Raw genomic sequence first — 26,309 nt, 5'->3', positions numbered from 1 at the left:
GTGGGATGGGAGGGGTGGGGGGGAGCAGGTACCCCTCAATCCTCAGTCCTCAGCTCCTGCCTGCACTCCCCCCTCCTCCCACCGCAGCAGCTTAACTACCCCACTAGAGGGTGGGGGGAGGGCCCCAAAAGGCCCCCTAGCAACCTATTAAAGATTTACCTCAAAAATCCTTTTCTATTCATGACCTTTTGACCTTCTGACAAAGATGGGAGGTAAATATGTGAGAACTCCTCCCTTTCCCCTTCTGTTAATGAATTAGGATCTACCCAAACTCAGTGTTTAAAGTTACATAAGCATCATTCAGATCTGTACCAGCTACTTTCATTTTGGAAAAACTGCATTTCCATTAAAATGGTGTTATATAAAAAGGTTTTATGTATGTATGTGTAGGAACAGAAGGAACAGGTACACGTGAGCACTGTGAAGGCACACAGGCACATACACATCACAACCTCACCTGTCCTTATGGGGAGCAGGTGTTTGATAGTTCCTGGTGAGTTAAGATGTGACCCGCTTGCTTGTCCTCCAACCCCCAGTGAGACCTGGTGCATGTTGGGCAATGGGAACTGCAGCAGGAAGGCCATCAGCTGCCCCCACCCCCCCAGGGACCAGAAAAATCCTGACCTTCCTGAAAGTTCCTTCCTTGGCAGGGTGAGCTCCATTGAATCATAAACTACGGGGGTTGGAAGTAGCTCAGAAGTCACCCAGTGCAATCTCACTGGACAATACTCTCACCAGCCTTGACGTGAACAGCTCCCTTTCTCCCAAGGCAGCCCGTGTCACCTGTGGACAGCTGTAGCTCACTGGAAAAGACCTGATACTGAGCTGAAACCTGCCCTTCTGGAGCTCCCACTTCTTGGGAACAAATGTATATCCCTCACCTAGTATCTTGAGCCGGAGGCTCACGAGAGAGCCCAGGAGCGAAAGGTGCCTGGGGCCTAAAAGCAAGGAGGGAGGGCAGCAAGAGTCCACAGAGCTGAAGCTCTACCCTTAAAGACCTCTATCCATCTAAACTGAGGCTGGGATTGTGAGGGAGGGGGAGCGAGGCGGGCAGGGCTGGATTGGGAGGAGGGGAAGAAAGCGGGGGAAGACTTGAATGGGAATAAGTGAGTGGCTTTGAGCAAAGCTTGGCTCCTTAGGTCTCATTTGAAGTGGGGCGGGGGGGGGGTCAGACCATCCCGAGGTCAGTTACAGCTCTCATTCTCTGAGGTCCTGAGTCCGCCTACACACACACATATCCCTTTCAGGGTTCGATGGTTGTACTCTTATGTGAAACAGTGGGTCCACAATTCGAGCGCCAAATAGGAAGTAAAACAACTGTCCGAACCCTCTCTCTCATCCTGGCCCGACGTGAGTTAGGCTTCGCGGCTTGCTCGGTTACCGGAAGGGCGGAACCATTCTACCTTACCCACGTAGAACTGCACAGACGGGAACACCCCAGCACAAAGTAGGGAAACGTGAGCTTTGGAGTGTCCTTTTAAGTAGTTGGGAAGGGGGTGTGGCCGAGGAGGCTGGGAGGCCGCAGCCCGGTGAGGGGGGGAGTGGCCCGGGGGCGTGGCCGTAGCGTCTGGAATGTTGTTGGGTCCTCGCACCGCATAGTAAGGAGGGGTCACGCCCCTTTTCTCGGAGGGGGCCAATCGGAACGCCGGAGCGGTTTCAAGTCTCCCCTGCCAGCCTGCCCGCCCGCTACCCCACCCCCCTCGGGGATTCGCTTTTTCCGTAACAAAATTGCAAAGCTCCGGATGTTCCGCAACCCGGGCCGCTCACAGGTGGAGGATCCCGGGGCCTATGACGGTGCTTCGGAGCGGGAGGCGCCAGCGGGCTGTAGAGAGGCCGGGTTGAGATCCTGGAGGCGCGCGGGGGTGGGCGCTGCAGCCGCGGGTTGTTTATCTGGAGTACGGAGGGGAGGGGGGAGCCTGGAAACCGCCCCGTGTCCCATTTCCTCCTCTTGTTTTCGCTCCGGATTCTCCATGTTGGACCCAAACTGAGGAGCCCGGAGCTGCCGCCGGGGGATCGGGGCCGGGGGCAACCGGGGGAGCCGTTGCCCGGGCCTCCCGCTCTCCGTACAGGCCGCCTCCCTTCCCGGCCCAGGGGAGGAACAAGAGCAGGGATGTGAACAGCAGTGGGAGTCCGAGTCTCGGCAGCCGGAGCCGGAGCGGGCCCCCGCCCAGGCCCCCCAGCCCAGCCCAGCCCAGCCTGTGCGCCCGCGCGTCCTCCCGCCCAGCCAGCCCGGGCCCGCGGGATTGTTAGATGGAACACGGCTCCATCATCACCCAGGCGCGGAGGGAAGACGCCCTGGTGCTCACCAAGCAAGGTAGGGGCAGCAACTTCCCAAAACTTTGCGTCGCCCCCGGGCGGGGAGGGGGCTAGTACAGCCCAGAACCCGAGTCTCGGCCCCAGATCTCCCGGGGCTCAGAGTGGGGGATTCCCACCCGACCCCCTACTCCATCCGCCTCTGCGACCTGGTGCGCACCCAGGCCCCGGGGAGGGTTGCGCGGGGCCCCGGGCTCCCAGCGCCCGAGGGGGAGGGGCGTCATCCGCGCAGCTGTCACTCTGTCCTGCACTCCCTCCCCCCGGGCAGAGAGACAGAGGGGTAAGCGCTCGTAGCGCGAGTCCACTCGCGCCCATCCTCTCCAGAGTTGGGGGGTGGGGTCGTCACTTTCCCGCACCAGAGCGCGCGGCTGCCCCAGGACCGCGGGGAGAGAGGTGGGGAGGGGAGGGGAACGAGGGGGTCCCGGACGATCCCGAGCTAGAATGGAGCCGGGACTGGAGTCCAGCACTTCCCAGCCCCCACCCCTCCCGCCCCCAAGCCCGAGGTTGCTCAGGCAGTGGTCGGTGACGGCGTCCGGCGGGACTTGGGACCAAGTTCACCGCCCGGAGGCGGGGGCAGCCGCGGTGGGGGAGGGGCCGAGCTCTGGCTGACCGGACTTGGTCCGCGCGCGGCCCTGCGCTCGGCCTGGGACCTCGGCGCGCGGGACTCTGGCCCGGACGCCTCCTGCCTCTTTCGCTGAGCAAACAAGCGCGACCCCGAGGCCCGGCCGGAGCCCCTCCCTGCCCCGGTGCGCTTCCCCGGAGCCGCCGCCGCACACACACAGCCGCGTTTGTTTAGCCCGAGATTGGTGTCCCTGGTTATATAATTCGCCGGATGGCATCAGACCCGGCGTGTTTCTGAATCGCGCCGCGAAAAAGTGCGAGTTCTTCGTGGGCAGCGGCTCGCGGCCCCCGCCTTCCTGCGGGTCGGGTGGAGACACGAGGGGGGTCGCGGGCCCTCTCGGGGGCGGATTTGGGGACCGGAGGGTGATGAGGCCGAGGCCTCTCCTGGGGGCGGGGGAAAGGTTGAGGCCTGAGGGTGGAATCTCTGAGTTTGGTCACGGTGGAGGCCCCGAAACTCTTTTCCCCTCCCCCACGTTCTTCTTCGGGGCCTTGAGGAATGTGTCTAAAATAGTGGACAGAATTTCCGCGGGGAGTAAGGACTAGCGTTTTTTTTCTGGAGAACTTCCCAGACTGGGGCCACCTGGCCTGAGGCTGGGGAGATCACGCTCTTGGGCCCAAATTCGGAGCGTCCCTGCCCTTCCCCTCAACGCCCCCAGAAGAGGGCAAGAAGGGCCAGTGCTGCACTTGAACATATTGAGGCCTAGAGCCTGCGGGGGGGGCCCAGCTGTGGAGCCTGGGTATAGCCCCACATCCCCGTATTTGGCAACATTAGTCAGCAGATCATTTATTTCAGGGGTTCCCGGTCCCAAGGAGCTCCCCCAACTTGCCTAGGGGCAAACGGGCTGGCCTGGTGGTTTCAGCCATTCCCTAATTCCCCGGTGCAATGGGGGGGGAGGGGGGCGGCAGGGTGTAGTGTGTGTTTCCTGCATCGCTGGCCCTACTTTAAATAAGCCTTGCCTGCTCAGATCCCAACCCCCGCAAAAGACCCTGACCCGATGCTCTCCTGACTGCATCACTAACCAGGCTACAACTTCACCCCTCTACTGCCTGCTCAGCTGTGCTGAGGGCTGAAGAAGGGAGGCTTTCTGTGTTTATAACTTAACTTCGGACTCTTCCCGCTCTCTTCCTAACCTCATCTCAGGAAGGGACTCCAAGTGCTAGCCAGAAATGAAGAAATGTGGATGTGGAAGGATTCCAGAGGGGGCAGTGTTGATGAGAAGGGAAAGAAGAGTCCTGAGCTTCCCTACTCTGGTCCTCTCCTCCTGGTGGGGCTCAGGAGGGTGCCTTCCCAGTGAGGGGACCACACCAGGAATGAGGGAAAGCTGGACTTCTGAAGGGACAGCTTACAAATCAGAGTTGGAAGTTTCATCCACCAGGGCAAGTGGTAGGGAACAGAATAGATGACAGTAGAAGGCAAGCAGCTGGCTTCTTGACAGTGTTCAGCTGCTGATGTTGGTTGGATTTTTCTTAGAGTTATGTTTTTCGTTTTTTGTGTGGTTTGTCCTTCAGACTTATCCCTGGAGGAATCTGAATTCTCAAGCGGACAGCTTGGGGTTCTCTTTCCCCCCTGTGTAATTTGACTGCATTCCAGAGAAGACATACTTTCTTCCTAGGCTGCTTGGGCATCCAGCAACCAGCAAACCAACTTTCTGAATCCCTCATCACTTACAAACAAATCCTGCATCTTTAAAAAAATAAAATAAAATAAAATAAAAGTAGGGGTGGGGAGCAGATGTTTTATTTAGCTCCTTTGGAGTTCCGTGCCCTCTCCCCTCCCCACAGTGTCCCATTTCTAGGCTCTGCCTCCCTTTGGAAAAAGGGGAAGGAGTACTGAGGCAGTTTATTAATCAGTAAATTTCTAGAAAAATACAAATTGCTCCTAGCATGGGCGGTTTTTTAGTGCAGTTGTTTGCCATTGCAGGTTTTTTTTTTCTTCTTTTTTAGCATTTTGTTCTGGGAGCTTTAAGGCTGGCTGGGTGTGTTGATGATTCAAAAGTAATTATAGTAGGGGAAGCAGAACAAACAAAGTTGCTGAAAGCATTGATGATAAAAGGACCCAAATTGGATCATCTTCCCAAACAGAAGGGTGAAATGGCTTCCTGGTACAGCAAGGATAGGGGTGTGTACGATACCAAAGTAAAAGAGAAAAGTTAATATCAGTGTGGCCAGAAAATGGCCATTTATTGCAGCCCCATACGAGGGTGTCGCCCCATTGCTGGGAGATTGTGCCTCGGGCTTCGAGGCTAGATGGGGAGAAACCAGGGAAGTGGGCCCACCTTATAACCTCCCCGTGTGAAATGAGAGGGCGGAGGCAAGTTCCTCCAGAGCTTGAGTGACCCACAGCCCCTCTGGGGGAGTTGGGACCTGTTTTGTTTTGTGAGGCCTGAGCCCCTTCCTTTCAGGGAGGGGATGATGATGCCTTGAGTTGTCTTTTCACATGTAGAACTGAACAACAGGTTCTGGTAACTGAGCACCCCTAAGAATTAGGCAGGTGGCAGGTTTTTCTAACTCTTGCTTTCTCCCCATAAGGGAGAAATTCTGCCTCTCTCTCTCATGTAAAAGCTTAAACACCTTTCGCTGTGGTTGTAGCTAGGCCCTTACCTTGAAAAGTTTAGACCAAGTCTCAGCCTCCCTGGGGCTTTCCTCCTTAGCTTGTTCTGTGAGCATCCAGGGTGTGTGTGCGCAGCTGGCTCCTCCCGCCCCACTGGAGCCTCTCCCCTCCCTGCGCAGCCTCAGCCTTGGCCTCTGTGGCTGCTGAGTCTCGCTCCTCTGTCTCCTTTGGAGTTGTTCCCCCATCTTGGAGTGAGGTAGGGGCTTGTGTGGTGACTTAAGCTTGTTTGCTCTCTCCCGAAGCAACCCAAGGGAGCCCTGCTAACTCAGCAGCAACGTTTGTAAATGCCCCATCCCGGGACTGGGAGTTCGCAATTCTGCTGCTGAGTTTAACTTGCAGAGCTTGCAACGGACCAGGACTCAGGAAGTGCTGTGAAAACCCCTTGAGACACGGCAAGGGGTGGTAGTGTCCCTGAATCCTGTCTCCTCCTTCCCAACTATAGGGGTCTTAAACTGGGTGGAAGAGAGGTCCCGTTTCATGCTCTCAGTGGGACCTTCCAAATCCCTCATGAACACGGACTTTGTTAAAACGGTAAATACGATAGAAGTCACATTTCTAGCCAAGGTGAGTTGATGCTCCCAGCCTTTCTGTGGAAAATTAATACATGTGTTCATAACTAAGCAAGAGAAAGACAATACGTATTTATATGTAAGTATATATCTCTTCCCCTTCTCCTCAACTTTCTTCCTCCTAGCTTTTGGGTAAGTTGGGTTATTATCTTTTATTACCATCTTGGGAAGTTTGTCTCTCAGGGTGAAGAGGGGATTGGGGGGCAGGGGCAGCAGTTAGAAGTGTTCAGAAGAATTGCTCCAGGAGCAAAATTGGTTGCCTCAGGCCTGGATGCAAATCCCTATTTGCAGTGAGACTTGACGAATCACTTTACTGTGCTGGGTGACTTATCTATAAAATAGGAGTATCGGTCTCTACCCTTCTCCAATGCCTTGTACTTAGCAGATAATTGATAGATGTTAATGTCCTTCCTTTTTAGACAGCTAGACCACCACTCCGGTTCTCCTCCATTCCCCCAAGGACATAGTGCAAACAGCACACGGTCATGTGGGTTTTATTGTTAAAGACAGGTGGCCGGGGGTCAGAGGGGACACTAATGTGAGGGCTTAGGCCTTCTGGAAGAATCACCCTTTGAGACTGACAAACAGCCTTGCTGCACAGACCCCTTCTTTGTGCCCCTGTTACATAGGATGGGATTTTATGTGAGTAGCATGTGCCTTGGGGCTTTTGCCATCCTGCCTGGCGCCTGGGCATCTGGGATGGGAGGAGGCCGGGGAGCCACGCACCTCCTATGAAGAGTCTCTGAAGTCTAAACCTTGTGAGCAGTTGCCCGGCCCCTCAGAAGTGGATGTAATGAAGACTTGAGACAACTGTGTGCTGCGTTCTCTTACCGTCTGCATTTGTTTTGAGAGTTAAAGAACCCAGTGAGATTCAGATTTCTTCAAGGAATGCTAGTAACAAGGAAAGAAAAAGAAGCTGGGATTTTGAAGAGAAATAGATGTTCTTAAGCTATGTCTTTGCTGCTGTGGTTTTGGGGTATAACCTTGAGAAAGCACAAACTCAGCATTAAATTGCTTTTCACCCTGTCTCAGGCCAGCCAGCTCGGGAAGCACAGAATTAACTCACTTGTCCTGCTGACACCGGGTTGGGTGTGGCTCTGTCATGATTCCCTCCCTCTTCTGAAATGGAGGAATAGTTCCCAACTGGGATGCAGATGAGCTTATTAACGTGCAAATCTTATGAAGGAACTAGTAGAAATCAAAGTGGAGAAGTTGACTTAGAACTTGAAGCCTCTCTGGACCAGAGGCCAAATAGAACAGAGTTTCTTTGTCTGGCAGAGTGCCCAGCCCTTCAGGTCTGAGTGTGCCTGCACCAGGTCTGTTATTACAGAATGGGTACTCCAGCGAGCACATGGCCTTCTGGGCAGGAGGTGCAAGGATGTCCTGTTTTATATTCGTCAGCTGTTCTAAGGGTTATAGCCTTAAACCCGATCTCTCAGTGGACCTGCTGGCATTTCCTTTCTTTTCCCAGGTGCGCCGTCCTCCCCTCCCACCCTGCCCCCCACCCCAAATCAGGCTTTGCTCTTATTCTCTCTTTATTCACTACCTTCTTTTTCTCTCTTGACATATGAATAGTTTTCGCATCCTGTAGAATTTGCTCTTTCCCACCCACACAGTTCTCAGGGAACAAATGTGGCCCCAACCCCAATGAGAGCCAAGCAGATTCATGGGAAGGCTCAGAGCACATACCGCTGGTGTGTGGAAGTGCCTTCCCAGGACGTGGGTCCCAGCTCTTCTGCCTCCATGGCAGAATGGGGCTAGGGCTCCTCCTTCCCAGGAACAGGGACCTGCAGGAAGAGACAGGAGGCTTGGGTGTTTTGCCTTGTGACGGATTAGAGCGAGTGCCCCTAGAAAGGAAAATCAGGCTCTGGGGTGCAAGTCCCCTGAGACCTGCAGAGACATTGAGCCAGTGAGATGTGGTGGGGAAAGGGGCCACGGGGACTCTGGCTGAATCACCCTCCAGTCCTGCAGGGGTTAGTCAGGGACCACTGGCAACCTTTAGACATTGGCTCCCAGCCAGGGACACACATCAGAAACTCCTGTGACACTTACTAAAAATACAGACCCCACCTGGGTCTTAACTGAATCAGAGCATGAGCAGGTGGGCCGGGCATCCGTGTGTTCCAAATGCTCCCTGTGATTCTGACAGGTGTCCCTGGAGAAGAGCCAGGTGAGCGCAGCAGCGGCCCCAGCTGCCTGTTTAGCCCTGAGCAGGAAGAGTCCCTGGAGGGATCCAGTTTTCCTGTTTGTTAAAGATCCTGCGGCTCCTAAAGGGGAGTCCAAAAGTTTTCTGAGTGTGAATGGACAGAGTCGTGATCCCCACTTACCAGTAATGATCACGTGATATTTATAGAGCACTCACTGTGGGGCAGGCACTGCCCTAGCCTTTTATATCTATTGATAGTGTCTCACTTGAGCCTCACAATGACGTTGTGAGATAGGAATGATCCCCACTTGACAAGTGAGGAAAACCTCCGCTGAGAAACCCCAAGCACCTTGTCCACAGGAACGTGGCTGGTTCGTGTCAGCTAGGACTGGCTCAGAGTCAAACCTAACGCTGACCCGCACTGCCTCTCATTCGCGTTGCGCATTCCACTTTTTAGAGTGCCTGTTCAAGCTTTCAGGGGATCTGAAGCCACCTTGTAAGACACCATGCAGTGTAGACCTTTTCTGATCGGCCTGCGAGGAAACAACCCAGGGTGGTGGTGCCTTAGGTGAGACCACAAGGCTGCTTGAGAGGCTGAAGTGGGGCAAGAGCCAGGCTTCCTGACTCCAGCTCAGTGCTCTCTCAGCGGACACACCTATACTGGTGGGCTGGTCCCAGATGCAGCTGGGGTGTGGGAGGAGTAGGTGAGTGACCCTGTAGGTGGGACAGACTCCCTGGCAGGCTGCTTCCATTCCTTCTGCAGGGGCCAGCCATGAGAGGAAGGACGGAAGGAACCGGTTGGCCACCCTCAACGAGCGCGCGCGTGTGTGTGTGTGTGTGTGTGTGTGTGTGTGTGTGTGTGTGTGTGTGTGTGTGTGTGTGTGTGTGTGTGTGTGAGAGAGAGAGAGAGAGAGAGAGAGTGTGAGAGTGTGTGTGACTGGGATTGGTTTTTGTGGAGTCCTGGAAAAGGCCATTTCCCAGGATTGACCCTGCCACTACTCCTCTGTGACCTCTGGAATGAGAAGAAATCTCTGTGCTCTCTTTCACTGTGAACATTTTGAGATTGAGACTGAGTGAGATAAAGGTATGAAAGTGCTTTGTACTGAATGACTAGCAGCTGAGATTTACTGAGCGTTTTACTAGGGTCAGGACACACCCAGACCGCATTGTAATTCTCACAGCTCTATGTAATATAGGTAATGTTAGTCTTTCCATTTTACAGATGAAGAAACTGAGGCCCAAGGCCACACACCTTATATGTGGCAGAGCCAGGATTTAAGCCTAAGTCCATGGCACCTATGTAACCACTCTGTTGTTCACTGGTCAGAGGAGAGACGGTTGAGGGTCCCTTGCTTTGTCCTGAGCTTTCGTTCTTCTTCCTCCATCTCACTCTCATGCATATGTCACCTAAAGCAGGCTTCTTAGCTGGAGAGGAAAGAGGCACTAGATTCTTCAGGTCTTCCACCAGACCCAAGCATTTCAGGAATCGGGCAGAGAACCAAGTCAGGGGCTGAAACAGCCACTAAGAGGGTGTTTGTGTCCTGCTGGCAGGTTTCTTTTAGCCTCTCGGCCTCCCACAGGGCCTTGCTCCGCACCTCCTTAGGAGGAGCGGGAGGCTCAAGGCGGGCAAGTATGGCTTCCAGTCCCCCACAATGACATCTCTGCTCTAGCAGGCATTGCATACAGTAAAACAAGGGCAGGGTCCAGCCCTTTGGGTTTTCCTGGATGGCATCTCAGGTCTATCCCTGCTGCTGCTGTGAGCAGATCACTTCACATCACTTCCTGACATCCACCAAGAGCACTCTGGTGTGGGGCTGGGGGCTGAGCCTGCTGCTGACGTATCCGTGAGGAAATTGCTCTGGTCCAGGGCCTGTTGCTGCTTCTGGGAACCCACCCCCAGCCCCAGCATGTTTCTAAAATATGTTACAGCTGCCCAGGCGGGTGTTCTGCCAATAACTCTTTTAAAGGCTGATTTGGAAATTGACAGAGTATCTTGATCCTGTTTTAGAAGTTGCTAGGGATCCCGTGCTTCCAAAACTTAGTGCTTCTTGAGGGAAGGTCCTGAAGTTGAGGCCCTATGTTGAGATCAGTGACGACTGCTGGAGGGGCAGGGAAAAGGCAGGCTAGTCAGTGAGTGACCGGGTCCCCCACCCTCACCCCACAAGTGGCATTAAGGACCCAGGACTGAAAGAAGCCCTCCTCTCTTAGAAGACAGGTAGAGGCAGGGAGCTGTCCTGTCCAGGGAAGGGGAACTAATGGAGACGTCTGCGTAGGTAGGACGTCCTGGCTGCTGGTCGCAGGGAGGGTGCTAGTGTAGAACATGCTGGTGTGAGCCAAACAACATGGCTAAAACTACTTTTTAAAAGTCCATGCTGGGCTTCCCTGGTGGCGCAGTGGTTGAGAGTCCGCCTGCCAATGCGGAGGACACGGGTTCGTGTCCTGGTCCGGGAAGATCCCACATGCCGCGGAGCGGCTGGGCCCGTGAGCCATGGCCGCTGAGCCTGCGCGTCCAGAGCCTGTGCTCCGCAACGGGAGAGGCCACAACAGTGAGAGGCCCACGTACCGCAAAAAAAAAAAAAAAAAAAAAAGTCCATGATGTCAACTTCACAGCTGCTTTCTGGAACTTCAGGAACTGGTGCCGAGCTGGGTGAGGCCCCCCTGCGTTGTCACCTGAAGAGAGCAGTGTCAGCAGTTGCGCACTGTGGAAACTGATACACCCTGCCTCTGGCTTCCAGTCTTTCCTGTGTGGGGGATGTCTAGGCATCTCTCACCTTCTTGTTCCCCTGCTGACTCACCTGATGGTCCAAGAGTCCTTCTGTCCACCTGGCGCTTTAGGGCCTGTCCTTAGCCAAGGCACAGATGCCCCTTGCTGAGGACCTGGGAGGACTCCTCTCCACGGGGAGCCCCAATCACATGCATCTTGGCTGCAAGGCCCAGGCAGCTGGCCAAGAAAGGCCAGAAATGCTCCAGATACTCTCCTCCCTCCAAAAGCTGAGGGGAGGGAGGCCCCTCCGGAGGCCATTTTATAGTGATAGCCAGACTAAATCCTTTGCTGTGGGGGGATGAGAGATGGTGGAGAAAGAAGTACTCTGAGAGATGAAGCAAGAAAGCATCCTTCTGCATGAATGGGCTTGTTAAAATCCGACAGCCTGAGAGCTTGCCTTCTGCCGAATCCCAGGCAGATGTGTGAGGAGTTCCTTTGCTGGGACACAAAGCTGTGTTGTTGGCAACAGTGATATCTCAACCTGACCTTCAGAAGAAGATTAAAAATAGTGTTGTCCAGGCAAAGCCAGTCTTCATCTGTGTGTGCGCGCATGTGTGTGTACACGCATACATGTATGCGCACAGGCTCCTTGAGAGTCAGAGGCAAATAGTATCCCCACCTGGTGCCTCTTGGGGGCCAGTGATGGTGGACACAAGGGGAGAGGGCATTCTTTGTCTCAAGTGGAACAACCTCACCTGCTTTCCTGTTACTTGCAGAGACCAGCCAAGGAGTTTGCAACTGGAAAACAAGTTTTGTGGTGAATTTGGGAGAAGGTATAGGGGTGGTTTTGACTTTCTGAAACCTGCTCACGATCAGAGTTCCTCTGGCACCTTTCTCATCTTCTGTTCTTGAGCTTCAACCACATGCTGGGTGGGTGGCCACAGTGTTGCCAAGGAGTGGTCATCTCCCCTTAGATAATGTGAAAATGAGCACGGCATTTAAGTTTAGTCTGCACAGTGCGTTACTGTGTTCAGTCAGAGTGGTCTTGCTGTTATCCCAGTTAACGGATGAGGAAACTAAGGCGCAAAGAGGCTGTGTGGCTGAGTAGTAACTGGCAGAGCCTGGACCCCAGCCCAGGTGATCCTGGGGGGAGGGGGAGGGGGAATACCTCCCACATCCCCACTTCTCTTCACATCCTGCCTCCATAGGAAGCCTCACAGCAGTGAGATGAAGGGGTGGCTTGGCTTCCCTGTTCTCAGCAACCTGCGCACTTTCTTCTTGAGCCAGAGCTCCCCCCGTTAGGTCTGTGCTGGTCCTTTCCGACATTCAGCCCCAAACCAGATGTTCGGAGCCGGGAGAACAGATGCACATCAGTAATGGAGCTTTGTGGTACCCACTGGAATCCTGCCCTCCCTCACTGGGGAAACCTGTGCAATGAAATCCTCACCGGCCTGTAAACCCTCTTGTGCCAGTGTTCGTCTCCCGGGAGGGGCCACTGCCCCTTCCTGTCACACACGGAGGGGTGGGGGTGACCTGCACCTGGCTGTCAGGGACACAGTGCTGAGCGCTGGTTGAAAGGAGTCCTTTGAAAGGCTCTTTGATACGAGTCTCAGATCCCTCTCTGGGTGTATCCCCTCATCCTTAAACCCCCTCAACAAAGTGGCTCTTGGACCAAATCTCCTGGTTCACGTTCCTCCCCCCGCACCCACATTGTCCTCTTGATCTCCCAGAGGTATCTGCCAGTCGGAGCAGGTGCAGGGCCGGGGTGGCGGTGAAGGGAGCCTTGTACTATTTCACCCCTTACACCTTTCATGGACTGCCCAAGAGGACAGCAAAGGAGGGGGGCTGGACCCCAAACTGATCTTTCACCAGCCCAGCCTAGAGAGGAGTAGGGCACACACTTGAGAGATCTTAAGAGTGCACTGCCACTTCCCACCTGTTGCAGGAGTAATCGTACACGATGCCTGAGCTGTAGGGGACCCTACAGAGTAGTTGTTAAGAGCCCTGCTTCTGGGTTCAGGCAGATCTGGGTTCAGATCCTGGCTCTGCTGTCCTACTACCCGTGTAACCTCAAGCAGGTTACTTAAGCTCTCTGTGCTTTGGTTTCCCTTCTGTGAAATGGGGGATTAGTGCTTAGAAATGGGTTTGTAGTGAGGATTAAATGAAGTAATGATGTCAAGTGTCTTGACACAGGCCTGGCCCATCACTGGTGCTCAGTAAACATGATCAAGGCCCAGAAAGACCGAGTGGCTTGCCTCAGGTGCCCAGCTCGTCATAGCCCACTTCCCTGTCCTCGTAAGGGAGGGAGTCTTTCTGTTTCTAACTCTTCTGGGCGGTTGCAGACCAGCAAAGGCTTCCACAGGTCCTGGCTCTGTAGAAGCAACAAAGGCCCTAGAGGCCCCAGAGTTATTCACTCAGCCAGAGTCACGAGCACCTGCTGCTCAGAAGCCAGAGGCCAGTGAATGTACCCAGCTGAGGCCACTGCAGGCCCCGTCAGGAGGCAGCCATGTTAGGGGGAGGCTGAAGAGGCCCTGATGGCCACTGATCGTCAGTGGCAGTGTTTGTAAAGGTGAGGAGGACACACAGCCTGGAGAAGGACTGAGGGAAGTGGGGCCCCAGTGGGGGAGGGGTAGTGAGGAACACCTGGGGTGCTGACCTTGCTGTTGTGGGTCCGGGGTCCCTTCCCCAGGCGCCACAGCTCTTTGCTCTGCTCTGAGCGCCTGCCCCCGGGGTCAAGGCATCTGTGGTCTCTGAGGCCCAGGGGCTGCCTGGCCGCATTGTGTTTTAAGAAGACCTCATCCCCTGCAGAGTGCGAACCAGCTGAGGAGCGCCCCTGCCCCCTCCCAAGCTCCCTGTCTGAGGCTGGAGCGCTCCTGCCTGTTGGGCCTCCCGCAGGGGGCACCGGCGAGGCCTCTCCACGGCCCCAGCCAGCTGCCCCTTTCAACCCCTGCCTCTCAGGATTACTCAGCCTTCACAGCGTCTGTCACTAAGATGCTGAGTGCGTTCTTGATGGCCTCTCTTCAGGAGAGGCTTGGGCTGTGTGGCCTTTTAAGAAAGGCTCAGTGCCCGGGTTAAGCCTCTGATTGTGGTTCTGCATGAAGAAACCGTAAACCAAAGGAAAAGGGATGGTTCAGCTTTGGTCTTAGAGCTTTGTGTCAGCGTCTGCTTGCGTCCCTGGGCTCGGAATTGAGGGTGGGCCGTACAGGCAGGTGGAGAAGCTGTCCTTTCCTTCCGATTTCTGGATAGATTATTCAGAGTAGGAGAGGGTCCGAGGAACCTCTCATCTTGCTGTCTTTAAGTACTGGGCTCTGCTCTCAAGTTTGTCTCCTGGACTCAGGGGCCTTGGGCGAGGCCTCCAACGCAACTTTTTCCTTCAGGGCAAAATCCCCAGTCCCTGGAAATCTTGACTCTTCCAGCAGGGCCAGGAGCTTGAGAGTGATATCCAGGTTTTTAGGCTAATTGCTGGGGAAGCCTGAACATTTTCTAAAAGGTTTCTAATGGTCATACCAGTGTCAAGGGATCTGTCTGACCCAGGGAGGGAAAGGAGAGAGCACTGGACCAGACGGACTGGGGTGCCCAGCCTGCACCTGCAGGAAGCCCTCAGCCTTCCTGTTGAGCCACAGCTGAGTCGGTTGTCCTGGGGCAGTGCTGGCTGCCCTTTGACTGAGGGTCAGCGGCCTCACCTTTGGTCCAGGGAACAGTTTGGTTTTCTCTCCTCTCCAGGGGCTCAGGCAGCCCAGTAACTGGGTGTTTAATGGCTCTCCCATCACCTCTTCTGCCAGAGCCGCCTCCGTGCAGGTACAGCATGTACTCTGAGGACTGAGCCAGGGAGCTTGGCCTTGCTGGGGTGGGGGGCTCACCACATTGCCCCCCCTTTCCCTTCTTAAACCCAACAGCACGGGGAAGGTTATCCTCAGTGCCACGTTCTGGTCGTCGTCCCCCCCCCCCGCCTACATAAAGGCAGAGACATTTCTGGCACTTACTTCCCTGCACAGGAGTTTGCCCTGTGCTTTAAAGCCGAGTGGGGTGGATTTCATCCCAAGGCCTGGCCCCCGCCCTGGCCCCCGGAGAGGAGACCTGTGGCTGAGGACCATTCTGGCAGCGGTTGTGCGGCGCCACCTCCTGGCCACAGTACCCATCCTGGCTCCCTGCTCATCCTCAACAGTTGCCGGCACAGTTCCTGTAAAATAAAAGGAGCTTGGTGGGGGGAGGGGAGGAAGGCGGTCCAAGAGGGAGGTGTATATACACATATAGCTGATTCACTTCACTGTACAGCAGAAACTAACACAACATTGTAAAGCAGTTATACTCCAATTAAAAAATAATAATAATAAAAGGAACCTGAAAAAGACTTTCCGAAGTCCATTTCTGGTTGATCCTGTAAATGCCTGTAGCTTTTTCTATCAGCTTGGCCATTCTGGGGCTGCCTTGCCAAGCCTTCTATTAAAATGGCTTTGTATTTCCAAAGCCCAAACTGTCAAGGCAGGACTTAGCAGCTGTAGCCGAGAAGCAGGGACGTCAACGCAGAACCCAGCGCTGGATGTATGTGTCCCAAGAGAGTGATATGCCTGTGGTCTTTGAGGGGAGGGAGTGTTAAGGAAAGTGACTGGAGTGTGGGATGGACGCAAGGGTGTGAATGAAACTTGTAGTTTCTTGGGGCTGAAGCTGTTCTATTTTCTAGTCTGTTGTTCTAGCCTGGGCTCAGTGCTGCCAACTAACGGATTGAAGGAAGCTGACCTAGAACAGGGCTGTAGCTGCACCGACTTGAAGCGGTCTAGCTCACTCCCTTCTCTAGAATGGGTAGTATTCTGGGAACTGGTGTTAGGGAGGATTTTTGTGAATTACCTTGGCGTGTTCCCTCAGTGTGCTGCTACCAAAGTAGATTCTACAGCTGGCCCATCAGTGCCCCTTCACCCCCACGGAACGAAGAGCAAGTTTTCTGCAGTTCACTTCCCAAACCAGGGACTGGGCATTCCTGCTGTTTCTAGTTTACAGAGAAGATGTTGGAATAAACATGTACATTTCACCATTGACTGTATTTGGTTGTTCGCCAAGCACGTGACTTGTGCCCCAGTGGAGCTTATAAACTAGAGGGGATATAGCATGGGGGTGGGTATTTGTGGACAGACGCCCTGTAGCTAACGCCTCTGTCGTTCCCTCCACTCTAGGCCTGGTCTCCAAGTCCTCTCCTAAGAAGCCTCGTGGACGTAACATCTTCAAGGCCCTTTTCTGCTGTTTTCGCGCCCAGCATGTTGGCCAGTCAAGCTCCTCCACTGAGCTCTCCGCATACAAGGAGGAAGCCAACACCATTGCTAAGGTAGCTGGATCCAGGGTGGTGTGATGCCAGCAAGGACGGGACTGCTGTGAGCGAGTGGGGGTCCCCGCAACCACGGCAGGGAGACAGGGCAGCCTTGCCTGAGTTGGAAGATCTGTGGCCCGGAGGAGGCCCTTCCTCTGTCCTTCCCATAGTGGTCCATCTTCTTCCTGTTGATTCCCATTTGTGGTGTGGGCCATCTGGGTGTCCCTGTGGTTTCTGAGGGGCCCCGCGGTCCAGATCCTTCCAGGTTCCAGGAACCGTGCAGGGTGCTTTGCGTAGGTTGTCTCATGTGACCCACAGCAGCCCTGCGAGGAGAGCCACAGGATTCCCCTCACAGACGGAAACTGAGACTCAGAGGGTGTGTGTAGCCGCTGAGTAGTTAATGGTTAATAAGTGGTAGTATCAGGGTTTGAACTCAGATCTCTCTGGTTGTAAGTCCTGTGATTGTTGTTTTTTATTTTTAACTAAGCAAAAATACCTTCCAAGTTACTAGGCTTTCAGGGAACCAAGGAATTGAAATTCTATCACATTCTTGATAACCCCTTCCAGCACTATCACCTGTACCTGTGAGAGACATTTGGAAATGTGTGGGTGTCTTTGATTCTTATAATTACCAGAAGATACGTCTGGCATTTCAGAGGCGGGGGACAGAAATCCTCCTTTCTGCAGTGCCATTTGTACTTCTTTCTGAAACACCAAGGTTTAGCTGTCCTTCCTCTCTTTCAAAACCAGGCTAAAGATACGTACATCAGTGAAAAATCACCTCATTATCCAAAAGGGGACAATGGTTAAATGAAGTACAACATGACGGTATTAACCGAACTATTAATTTTTACTAAGAGTTCACAACAATGTGGAAGAGTATTGAGTTGCAACATTAAGTCAAAAAGCAGAATGCAGGGCTTCCCTGGTGGCGCAGTGGTTGGGAGTCTGCCTGCCAATGCAGGGGACACGGGTTCGTGCCCCGGTCCGGGAAGATCCCACATGCCGCGGAGCGGTCGGGCCCGTGAGCCGTGGCCACTGAGCCTGCGCGTCCGGAGCCTGCGCTCCACAACAGGAAAGGCCACAACAGTGAGAGGCCCGCGTACCACCCCCCCCAAAAAAAAAAAAAAAAGCAGAATGCAAAATTATATGTCATGAAGAAAAAAGACTGCTTGCCAAAGCAAGCTTGAAGGAAATGCACTGAAATGCCAACATTAAGTTTTTCTAAGTGCTAGGATTTTAATTTTTCTTCAGGGTTTCCATTAAGATCACTTACTTGTTACATTATAACGTTTTACTTATTAGCCGAAGGCGGGAAGAGGCTTTCTGAGCTCTCTGCACTCTACCTCCCCTCACGTTTCAGGACCCACAGTGTGGGCTCACATTGGCTTACTTGTGCTTTGTAGGGGCTCAGTGCACCTCCCCCTAATCGAGGCCCCCAAGGAGGATGGAGAGAACACATGTTCTCAAAGAGAAGCCTGGGTTTCGGGACTAAGCAAGAGGCCAGACCTCCACAGTGAGGAGTTCCGATTTTGATTCTGCCTCTGACTCTGTGTCCCTGCGTCAGCTGCTTGAGTCCCCTGTTCCTTGGAGAGGCAACGGCAGCTGAGAACAGGGACACTTCCTTCTCCATCCTGCATCAGGCCGAGTGTGGAAAGAAGATTTTGGCCCCTTTCCTGCCCAGCTCTTAAGGAAAGTCACTTTTGTCGTGTCAGAGCTTTCCAGGGGGCTGGGGTCTTGGGGAGAAAATTCCCCTCCAGGCCTGAGTGGGCTTTAGACAACCAGGAAAGGCATTAGTGGGCTGGCACTGACCACCTTCTTTTCTCCCGTAGTCGGATCTGCTCCAGTGTCTCCAGTACCAGTTTTATCAGGTATGTGAATCTCACAGGGTATGGCCTCAGAAGCCCCAACACCCAGTGATACCTTCTAACCCCATGCCCCATGCGGTGAAGCCCTCATTCCTCTGTGTCTGGCTGGCTAACTCCCTGCCCTTGGAAGCTGTTTGTCCCAGATATTTGCTGAGGGCCCACCACGTGCAAGGCATTAGATTGTGCGGGGGACAGCCGGTATCCATCACCAGCTCTGGCCTCCAGCTCCAGTATCCGGATCACTTCACAGTCCCAGGCTGAAGGAAGGAGCCAGCTCAGTCTCTTCTTTCTCTACCTCTTGGCCTTTAAGTGTCGCCTCTCTTGGGTTGAAGTAGGGGGCTTCCATCTCCTCAGTGGGCCCAGCTCTTCCCAGAGTTCTATTGGGGAAAATTAGTCTTTCTTGGTGGCAGCTCAGTAGCCTGGCTCTGGTTTTAGATTCCAGGGACCTGTCTGCTCCCGGAGGTGACAGAGGAAGATCAAGGAAGAATCTGCGTGGTCATTGACTTGGATGAAACCCTTGTGCATAGCTCCTTTAAGGTAACTGGACATCTGGAGCTCTTCTTACACTCGTCCTGGGCTGTCTTGGAAGCCTGACTGCAGGTGCCAGTGAAGTGGCCTAAAGTTGATGATGGAAGAGTGATCAGAAGTAGGAGGGCCGGCCTCTGGCATTTGGCCACAGTCGCATCACAGATACCTGGAGGCCCCACCAGAGAATGATGTTGAGTGGGAGCCCCTGCTCTCCGCAGTTGCTGACAACAGGCTACAGCTGCCCCCCAGCCCCGTCGCAGCACAGCCACCAGGGCTCTGTACAGGGGTACAAAAGAGGGGTTAAGTCAGCCTTGGGCCATGCCCCTATCCATTTTATCAGGATGTTTGTTAACTCAAGAAAGCCCAGAGACTGTCTGAGCTCAGGTAGAATTTGCAGGTGGTGGTAAGTAGGGAAAACCAGAAGGGGTGTCGCAGCCTGTACTTGGGTGAGAGCCACTTAGTTGGGACAGCAGGAGCTTCCTAGGGCCTCTGATATCTGTCCCTCCCCACCCCGCCCAGGGGGTGGAGCACTGGCTGTGGCAGGGACTGGGGTGTGGCTGGGCTCTTGTCCCTTCCCACTAGCTGACTCATTAACTCTTCTGTCTTCCAGCCAATCAACAACGCTGACTTCATAGTGCCTGTAGAGATCGAAGGGACCACTCACCAGGTGAGCTGCTGCCAGGCCACGCCCAGCCCAGCCCAGGAACTCGGGGTCTTCTGCTCCTGGGGCTTGTGTTCCATCAGTTGATCCTTTCCTGTAACTTCAGCCTCTCTGCTTTTATTGGTAACCTTTCACATTCGAGGCTTTCGCATCTTAAAAAATGCAGCCCCTCATCCCCCTCTAGCTGTCACTTTTTTTCTCTTTGCAGCCAAGCTGTTTAAAATTAAATTATTTAATAGTAGTAATACCTATCATTTATTTATCTCCCCTGGTCCTACTGAATGTGACCAGCACTGTTATATGACTTAATACATTTTCTCTAAAGCTGAAGAGTTGGTGTATCTGCCTGTTACAGACAAGGAAGTCAGTACTAGCTGTTTTCTCTCCTCCCCTGCCCACCCATTCCTTCTAGCCGGTGAATTTCTTTCTCCCCAGAAAAGGCATCTCCTCCTCTGTAAAGCTTTCTCCAATTCCCCTCCCCTTGGGGTCCCTACACTGGATTCTGCCACAATACATACTCAGTACACATCTATCAAACAGCGCTTGAATCTAAATAAGGTGAGGCTCTGGCCCTACACAACCTGCTCAGTCCAGGGTTAAGGATCCTGTGGTGTTGATAGTCAGATAGAAGAGTTACTTGTAGGGAGATGGGGTTTGAGGCTTCCATGGGTGGTCAGCACTATCCTGTGTCCATTAGAAGCTTTCTTCACCCCACCACCCTCCTCCCAGCTGAGGTGCTCTCCCAGTCCCAGTGCTGGACTCTGCACAGCAGCTCTTTACAGTCTAGTTGAGGGTATAGAGAAATATACAGAACCCACAGATTTTTTAAAAAGGCGTATCTTCAAACACTGTGAACTCCTGGCTAACAAGGAGAGGTGTGAATAATGGAAAAGGGATGACATTTACATGAGTGGGGGGTGGGGGTGAGGTGTCTACCTGCAGAAGGTGCGTTTTCAGCAAAGAGTGTTGAGACGATGCCAAGCTTGATGAATAGCCAGGAGGAGGGAGGGACTTGTTGAAGGTTAAAGAAATGGTAAATGAGGGCTTCCCTGGTGGCGCAGTGGTTGAGAGTCCGCCTGCCGAGGCAGGGGACCCGGGTTCGTGCCCCTGTCCGGGAAGATCCCACATGCCGCGGAGCGGCTGGGCCCGTGAGCCATGGCCGCTGAGCCTGCGCATCCGGAGCCTGTGCTCCGCAACGGGAGAGGCCACAACAGTGAGAGGCCTGTGTACCGCCAAAAAAAAAGAAATGGTAAATGAAAGGAGGCCCGGTTGTGGCTACCTGGAGCAGAGGGTTCCTGCAGCAGAGCTGGGAGGGGTCTGGTGAGTCGATGGCCAGTCCAGGCCGTCTCCAGGAGGGAGAGTCATGGCAGGCACATACACTTGAGCAGGGAGTGAGCTGGATGAAAAGAACTTTGAAGGAGTGGTTCCAGTAGCCCCTGTGTAGGCTGGCTGAGAGGAGAACACCTGGATGGAGACAGGGAAGCAACAGACAGCAGGCCCATGAGGGACATGCGGCCAGTGAAGCTTTTAGGCCATAATGTGCAAGGTTATGAAAGGTGGACACCAGGGTTAGGGGTGGCTGTCAGGGGCAAGCACAAAATGGGGGCGTCACTAGAGCGAGATGCTGCAGGGTGTCAGATCTGTGGTCGCTGAGGGGAAAAAGTCACTTTCCCCTGGTGCATTTCAGAGAAGCTCTGCGAGGGCATGAGGTTTCAGGAAGTATCTGCGACCCTGCCTGATGGGGTCCTGGACTAACTGTCCTGTCAGAGCCAAGGACAGGAAACTCCCACAGAGGCTGTGGCTGGATTCAAGTAATCCAGGATAGGCTGTTTCCATCTGTGAGGCCTATTCTTGATTACTTGTTTCTGGAGGCAGCTGATGGTTCGCCGCCGGAAACAGATGGCTCCTGGGACATTAGGTGTTTTTGTTTCTTCCTGAGCTGGGTCAAGGTTGGGACCACTGAGCCGGCAGAAGCCTGGTGAGGAGGTGACGCTCGTGCCCTGGTCTGCGGGGCAGAAGGCTTCCAGCCAGGTGGTCCCAGAGGCTGGGGTGTGGGAGTCCAGACAGAGTAAGGTCTGAACCGACTTACTGCTCTTTGTGTAGGTGGTGATGGTGACCGATGCCGTGAGGCTTCACCCTCGTAGGGATGCCTCCAACAAGCCTTTCTGCTTTTCCTCAGGTGTACGTGCTCAAGAGGCCTTACGTGGATGAGTTCCTGAGACGAATGGGGGAACTCTTTGAATGTGTTCTCTTCACTGCCAGCTTAGCCAAGGTACCTGGGGGCAGGAGGGGAGTAAAGAACTGGGAGCAGGTGTGGCAGCTCCTTGCAGGTCACAGGATGCCACGGGGAAACCAGGACTGCATCCAAACAAAAAGCTTCTGCTCTCTTCTCAGTATGCTGACCCTGTGACGGATCTGCTGGACAGGTGTGGGGTGTTCCGGGCCCGCCTGTTCCGTGAGTCCTGTGTGTTTCACCAGGGCTGCTATGTCAAGGACCTCAGCCGCCTGGGAAGGGACCTGAGGAAAACCCTCATTCTGGACAACTCGCCTGCTTCTTACATCTTCCACCCAGAGAATGCAGTGAGTGGTCCAGATACACCCATATTGCAGGGATTGGGAGAGTCCCTGCCCTGGAAGGAGGAGGGAGAAGGGGATGGTGGTGGAACCATGGGCTTTACCAGAGGAGGGCACCACCCCAGGTGGACCAGCCAGCCTCCGGGGGTCTGGGGCAAGGGAGGGAAGCAGTGGCGGTCGGGAGACTTAACGCTGCCTTTTCCCTCTCCAGGTGCCTGTGCAGTCTTGGTTTGATGACATGGCAGACACTGAGTTGCTGAACCTGATCCCAATCTTTGAGGAGCTGAGCGCAGCAGAGGATGTCTACACCAGCCTTGGGCAGCTGCGGGCCCCTTAGCCTTCCCTGCTGCCAAGCAATGGCCATCCCAGTAGGGGACTTTCCTACACTGTGCCTTTATGATCAGCCTGACAGAGCGGAATCTGGAGCATCTCACCAAATGAGACCTGGAAATAGAAGTGATTGCAAAGAGCTTTAGGACAGGTTAGATGCTGAGTGGGCAGATATCAGACCAGCGATACCAGAGCTGCCTGCTCCCTGAGTTGGGTTCCCGAGATGTGAGTAAGTGTATTTGTGTGTGTGTGTGTGTGTGTGTGTGTGTGTGTGTGTATGAGTGTGTCTTGCCTTCAACTGTGGTCCCGGGATATAAGTAAGTGTTTCAGGTTGGGGGAGAAAGTGAATGATCAAGACTCTCCCCAAGTTAGTTTGTCTCCTCTCCTGTCACCCTGAGAGCCACCGAGCTCTATAGGGATGAAGACCATTGAAAGCTCCGTCGCCAAACCTATGGCCTTTCCTCAGCATTGTAAGGCTTATGCCACGGAGAAAGGTAGGGTCAGAGGCTGCCTTCGGGTGCCCCAGGCACACATCTTCCTGAAGCCTTTCTCTCGCCGACTGCTGCAGACAGAAAGACGACACTTCTGGGGAGATGAAAGCTTGTATCCAGAACTGGTAGCCCCAGTGGCCATCAGGTCCTGTGGCCCAGGGGCTGCACTAGCCTCTGGCCGAGTGCCTGGCTCGGGCTCTTTCTGTGTCTCCCCAAGGCTTGGGTGCCAGGCCTGCCTTCCTCACCACCTAGCCATAGTCTTGAACCTGTGGGGAAGGAGGTCTTCTCCCTGCCCTGGAAGAGGACAGATAACTGATTTCCGTTCTTTTGACTCTGTTTTAAAATTCTCTTTCGAAATATGGAGTGTTGGGCTGTTTTGTTTCTGACAGAGCTACAGCCCTGGGCCTGAGGTGAACGTGGGAGGCCCTGGTGGTGCAGGGAAGAGGAGAATCCCAAGGGCATGAGTGTGTGTGTCCCCTTGGCTTGTAGGTCAGCTGGGCTCGGGATGTGTCCCGAAGTCTGCTCTTCAGGCATTCTGTGCTGGTGCTGCCGCAGGGACTTTGTCCCCAAGCCTGGGAAGGGCGCTCTGGGTCCCACCCACCTGTTTCTTGGGCAGGGCTCTTTTCTCTCGTGTCTTCCCCCAGGGCCAGGTGTCTTCGTCCTTCCTGGCTGTTGCTTTTTCTCTCCAGGGTCTCAGGCACTCCTGCGTTTCCTGGGCTGAGGGGCTGGGTGTTCTCACCGTTTAGTTTGCCAACGTAACGCACGTGCCTCCTGCCAATGGTAACAGGTGTGAGTGAGCTCTTCACACACCTGCGCTTTGCGTGTCTCTTTGCTTTCAAAGTTTCTTAATAGTGAATGCTTTAAAAAATAAGTCACACAAAGGAAGTTTCCCCAGGATGGAAAACAAAAGGGGAAGTGCTGCTGTAATTGGGAGCACAAGGGATCCCCTAGAGGGAGCCCCACTTCAGCATCACTGCCTTAGCCATGGCCTCCCCTCCCTCCGTCGGGCGGGAGGGGGTTCCTATCCCCCTCTCTGTTTTCCCTGGAGGCAGATGTCACAAAGCATTTGTAAGTTGCTTCAGGTGCAAGAACACCGCCCACTCAGGACTTACCCCCATTATCCTTTTCAGACTGGCCACACACTAGGGCAGTGTGAGGAGCTAGCCGGGACCAGGTGGTGGAACAGCAGCGTGGCGTTCTGAGCGCCTAGCATCCTTCTCTAGCATTGTGATGCCACCTCCCCTCCTTGTCCCAAGGTTGTGAGGCTTTGTCTTTCCCTTTGGTATCACATGAGTAGAACAGGGTCCCCAAAGCCCATGTGATCATTTCCCAGGCATCATTCCCTGGTGCCTGTGGGATCCTGCTTCATGCAGGTAGGGGAAGAGGGCTCCAGGGCTGGCCGGGAGCGACACCTCCTGAAGGAAAGTGGGAGCTTCTGATTCTAAGGCCCTGGCCTAGGCCTCTATCCTAATATTGCAGGAGGGGCCTCTCTCCCAAGCCCCATCCTAAGGATTAGCCCTTGGGCCAAGTCTGCCATGGGGTCCAGCTATGCTTTTCTGACTAAATAAGCAATAAGAGGCTCTAAGCTGATCCAGTTCCGAGGCCCCTTTCTGCCCTGCTTTGGGTCTCCTTGCCTCCAGGTGAAGGAAGAGCTGGTGCCACCCGCTTTCCTATCAGACTTGTCCAGGTGTTCCAAGGGACTCATGACCAGAGCCCAGGATGGCTTGGTGGCAGTGTCCCCGCTGCTTCTGCATGAAGCCTGGCTCCATAGGCCTCGTTCTCGCCAGAACCCTGCCCTGCCCCCATGCAGTTCCTCACCGGAAATGCCACACCCCCACTCACCCTCTCCTCCCTTCCCTGGAGAGGCAGCTCAGCCAAATAGGTCTAGGCAGGGTCCATCGGTGTGGACCAGAGCCAGCCTGAAGTCATTATGCACCTTCTGGTCTCCAGTTTCACAGTGTGTTAGGGGCAAGAGATGACTGCAAGACGTGCTCCTTAGAGGAATCAGGCCAGACTCAGTTTTGGAGGAAGGCAAGCTTGAGAGGGAGCCAGTTCACCCCAGGATCTCTTCCGGGGTTTCCTACCAGCCCTTCCTGTTTGAGGCTGGTCTTCGGGAAGCAATAGGCCACCAGGCCTGGTCGACCCCAGTTCACGCCGTGCCAGGAATCTGCCCACCTGCCAGGTTCAGTTCTTTAAGGTGCCTCTTCAGGGACACAGTGTGTCTCTCTGATTGGGCTTCTAAATCAAAAGCCTGATGTTCGTGTCCCTCTCATAGGGGGAGCTTTGGACACAGGACCGGTTTGGAAAGGGTCAGGTAAGAGTTTCCACTCTGCACATTGTAGAGGGGACACTCTGTAGGTCCATGGGTCCCTTACTATAGCGAGGTTGAGTAAATTTGCCTTCAGTTAACCTGGGACCTTCTGTTTAATTCCCTCCTGCCTCCCAAAGATTTTGACCATTTTACAAATTCACCTCTGTTAACAGTGGCCCAGAAACTTCTCTGTGCTAAAAGCATGGGAAGTCTAAAGGCAGTCATTCCCTGGGAAATGGATCCCGTCCTGTTTTGCTACCCCTACCCTGTTCATGAGGCCTCATTCAATAAGGCAACCCCCCCGTAAGGCTGTCCTGTATCCCATGTCCCAGAAAGGTCAAGTGTCTGCGGAAAGTAAGCCTGTTTTCCCCTTCAGGTCTTCAGTCAGTTACTTGCCACTACTGTCCCTCAGTCGCCTTTTTTGTAAAATGGGGTTTTAGTTTTGTCCTTTTATTTTAATACTGGTAAATACTTGCATTCAAGCAGGGGAGGGAAGGCAGGGGTCTGGCCCCCTGCACCATTCCTTTACTGCTGTGGGGTTTGCCCCTGGAGCAGACCCTCCTCTTTGCGCCCCGTGAGCTTCTTTGCTTGTAGTATCTCAGATTTTACATGTTCCACGTCGTGCCACGCAACCCCCTTCAAGATACCGTTTGGAGGGTGGGGGAGATCTGCTTCCCAATGTGACTGGGCTGTGGGGTTCTGACTACCTTGCTCACAGGTTCATGGTTTGATAAACTTGTATTCAAAAACTTGAAATGTAGGACGCCATTAAGTGTCTGTTTATATTTTTGGAATATTTGTACTACTTACAATTAATGAATAAAAGTGGGTTTAAAAAACCCATCCGTGAATGGGCACTGCCTCCTGACCCTCCTGTTGTTCATTCGGGCACTTACCCCCCCCTTCTTCCCTTAAAACGCCTCTGTCATGACGAGGCTGGAGCGCCCAAGCTGGGGGACCAGCCGCACACTCAGCACAGGGATTTTGCTCAAGGTTACAGAAGTCGGGCTACGTTAGCTCTTCCCTGGCCCCCATGTGGAATCAACCGCATTGCCATCCAGGTGCTTAATAAGCATATGCTTGGTGTCCTGTTGACTTCTGGGGAGGAACCAGAAGCCCCAAGGGATTTAGAGTCTTCCTTCTGTGCCCCTTACTGATTTCCCCAAACTAGGAGCCTTGAAACTCAGAGCCCGGCATGGTTCTTGGCACATAGTAGGCACTCAGATATTGACTGGGCTGATCTATGACCCCAAGGGAGACCCCAAGGGGCAAAACAGAATGAC

General features: G+C 53.9%; 1 protein-coding gene across 1 annotated transcript; it reads left to right on the top strand.

Moving 5' to 3' along the window:
* The first annotated feature begins 1,740 nt into the window (after positions 1-1,740).
* CTDSP2 (CTD small phosphatase 2) lies at positions 1,741-25,894 on the top strand. The gene is made up of 8 exons (XM_082665739.1): positions 1,741-2,314; positions 16,133-16,281; positions 18,096-18,134; positions 18,567-18,668; positions 19,270-19,326; positions 21,500-21,592; positions 21,715-21,900; positions 22,106-25,894. Exons 1-8 carry the CDS (start codon positions 2,251-2,253, stop codon positions 22,229-22,231), a joined length of 816 nt encoding a protein of 271 aa, XP_082521865.1. The 5' UTR covers positions 1,741-2,250; the 3' UTR covers positions 22,232-25,894.
* The last annotated feature ends 415 nt before the right edge of the window (positions 25,895-26,309 follow it).

This window comes from Grampus griseus (assembly GCF_964374135.1).
Source record: "Grampus griseus genome assembly, chromosome: 11".
Lineage (NCBI taxonomy): Eukaryota > Metazoa > Chordata > Mammalia > Artiodactyla > Delphinidae > Grampus > Grampus griseus.
Note: the sequence above shows the minus strand (reverse complement) of the source record. Positions and strands in the feature narration are given on the sequence as shown.

What these genes read in the sequence shown, in the direction of transcription:
- CTDSP2 (XM_082665739.1), top strand. Translation starts at nt 2,251, where the DNA reads ATGGAACACGGCTCCATCATCACCCAGGCGCGGAGGGAAGACGCCCTG. An exon ending in TTGTGCATAGCTCCTTTAAG is followed by an intron (nt 18,669 to 19,269) that starts GTAACTGGACAT and finishes TCTGTCTTCCAG; the next exon opens with CCAATCAACAACGCTGACTT. An exon ending in TCGAAGGGACCACTCACCAG is followed by an intron (nt 19,327 to 21,499) that starts GTGAGCTGCTGC and finishes GCTTTTCCTCAG; the next exon opens with GTGTACGTGCTCAAGAGGCC.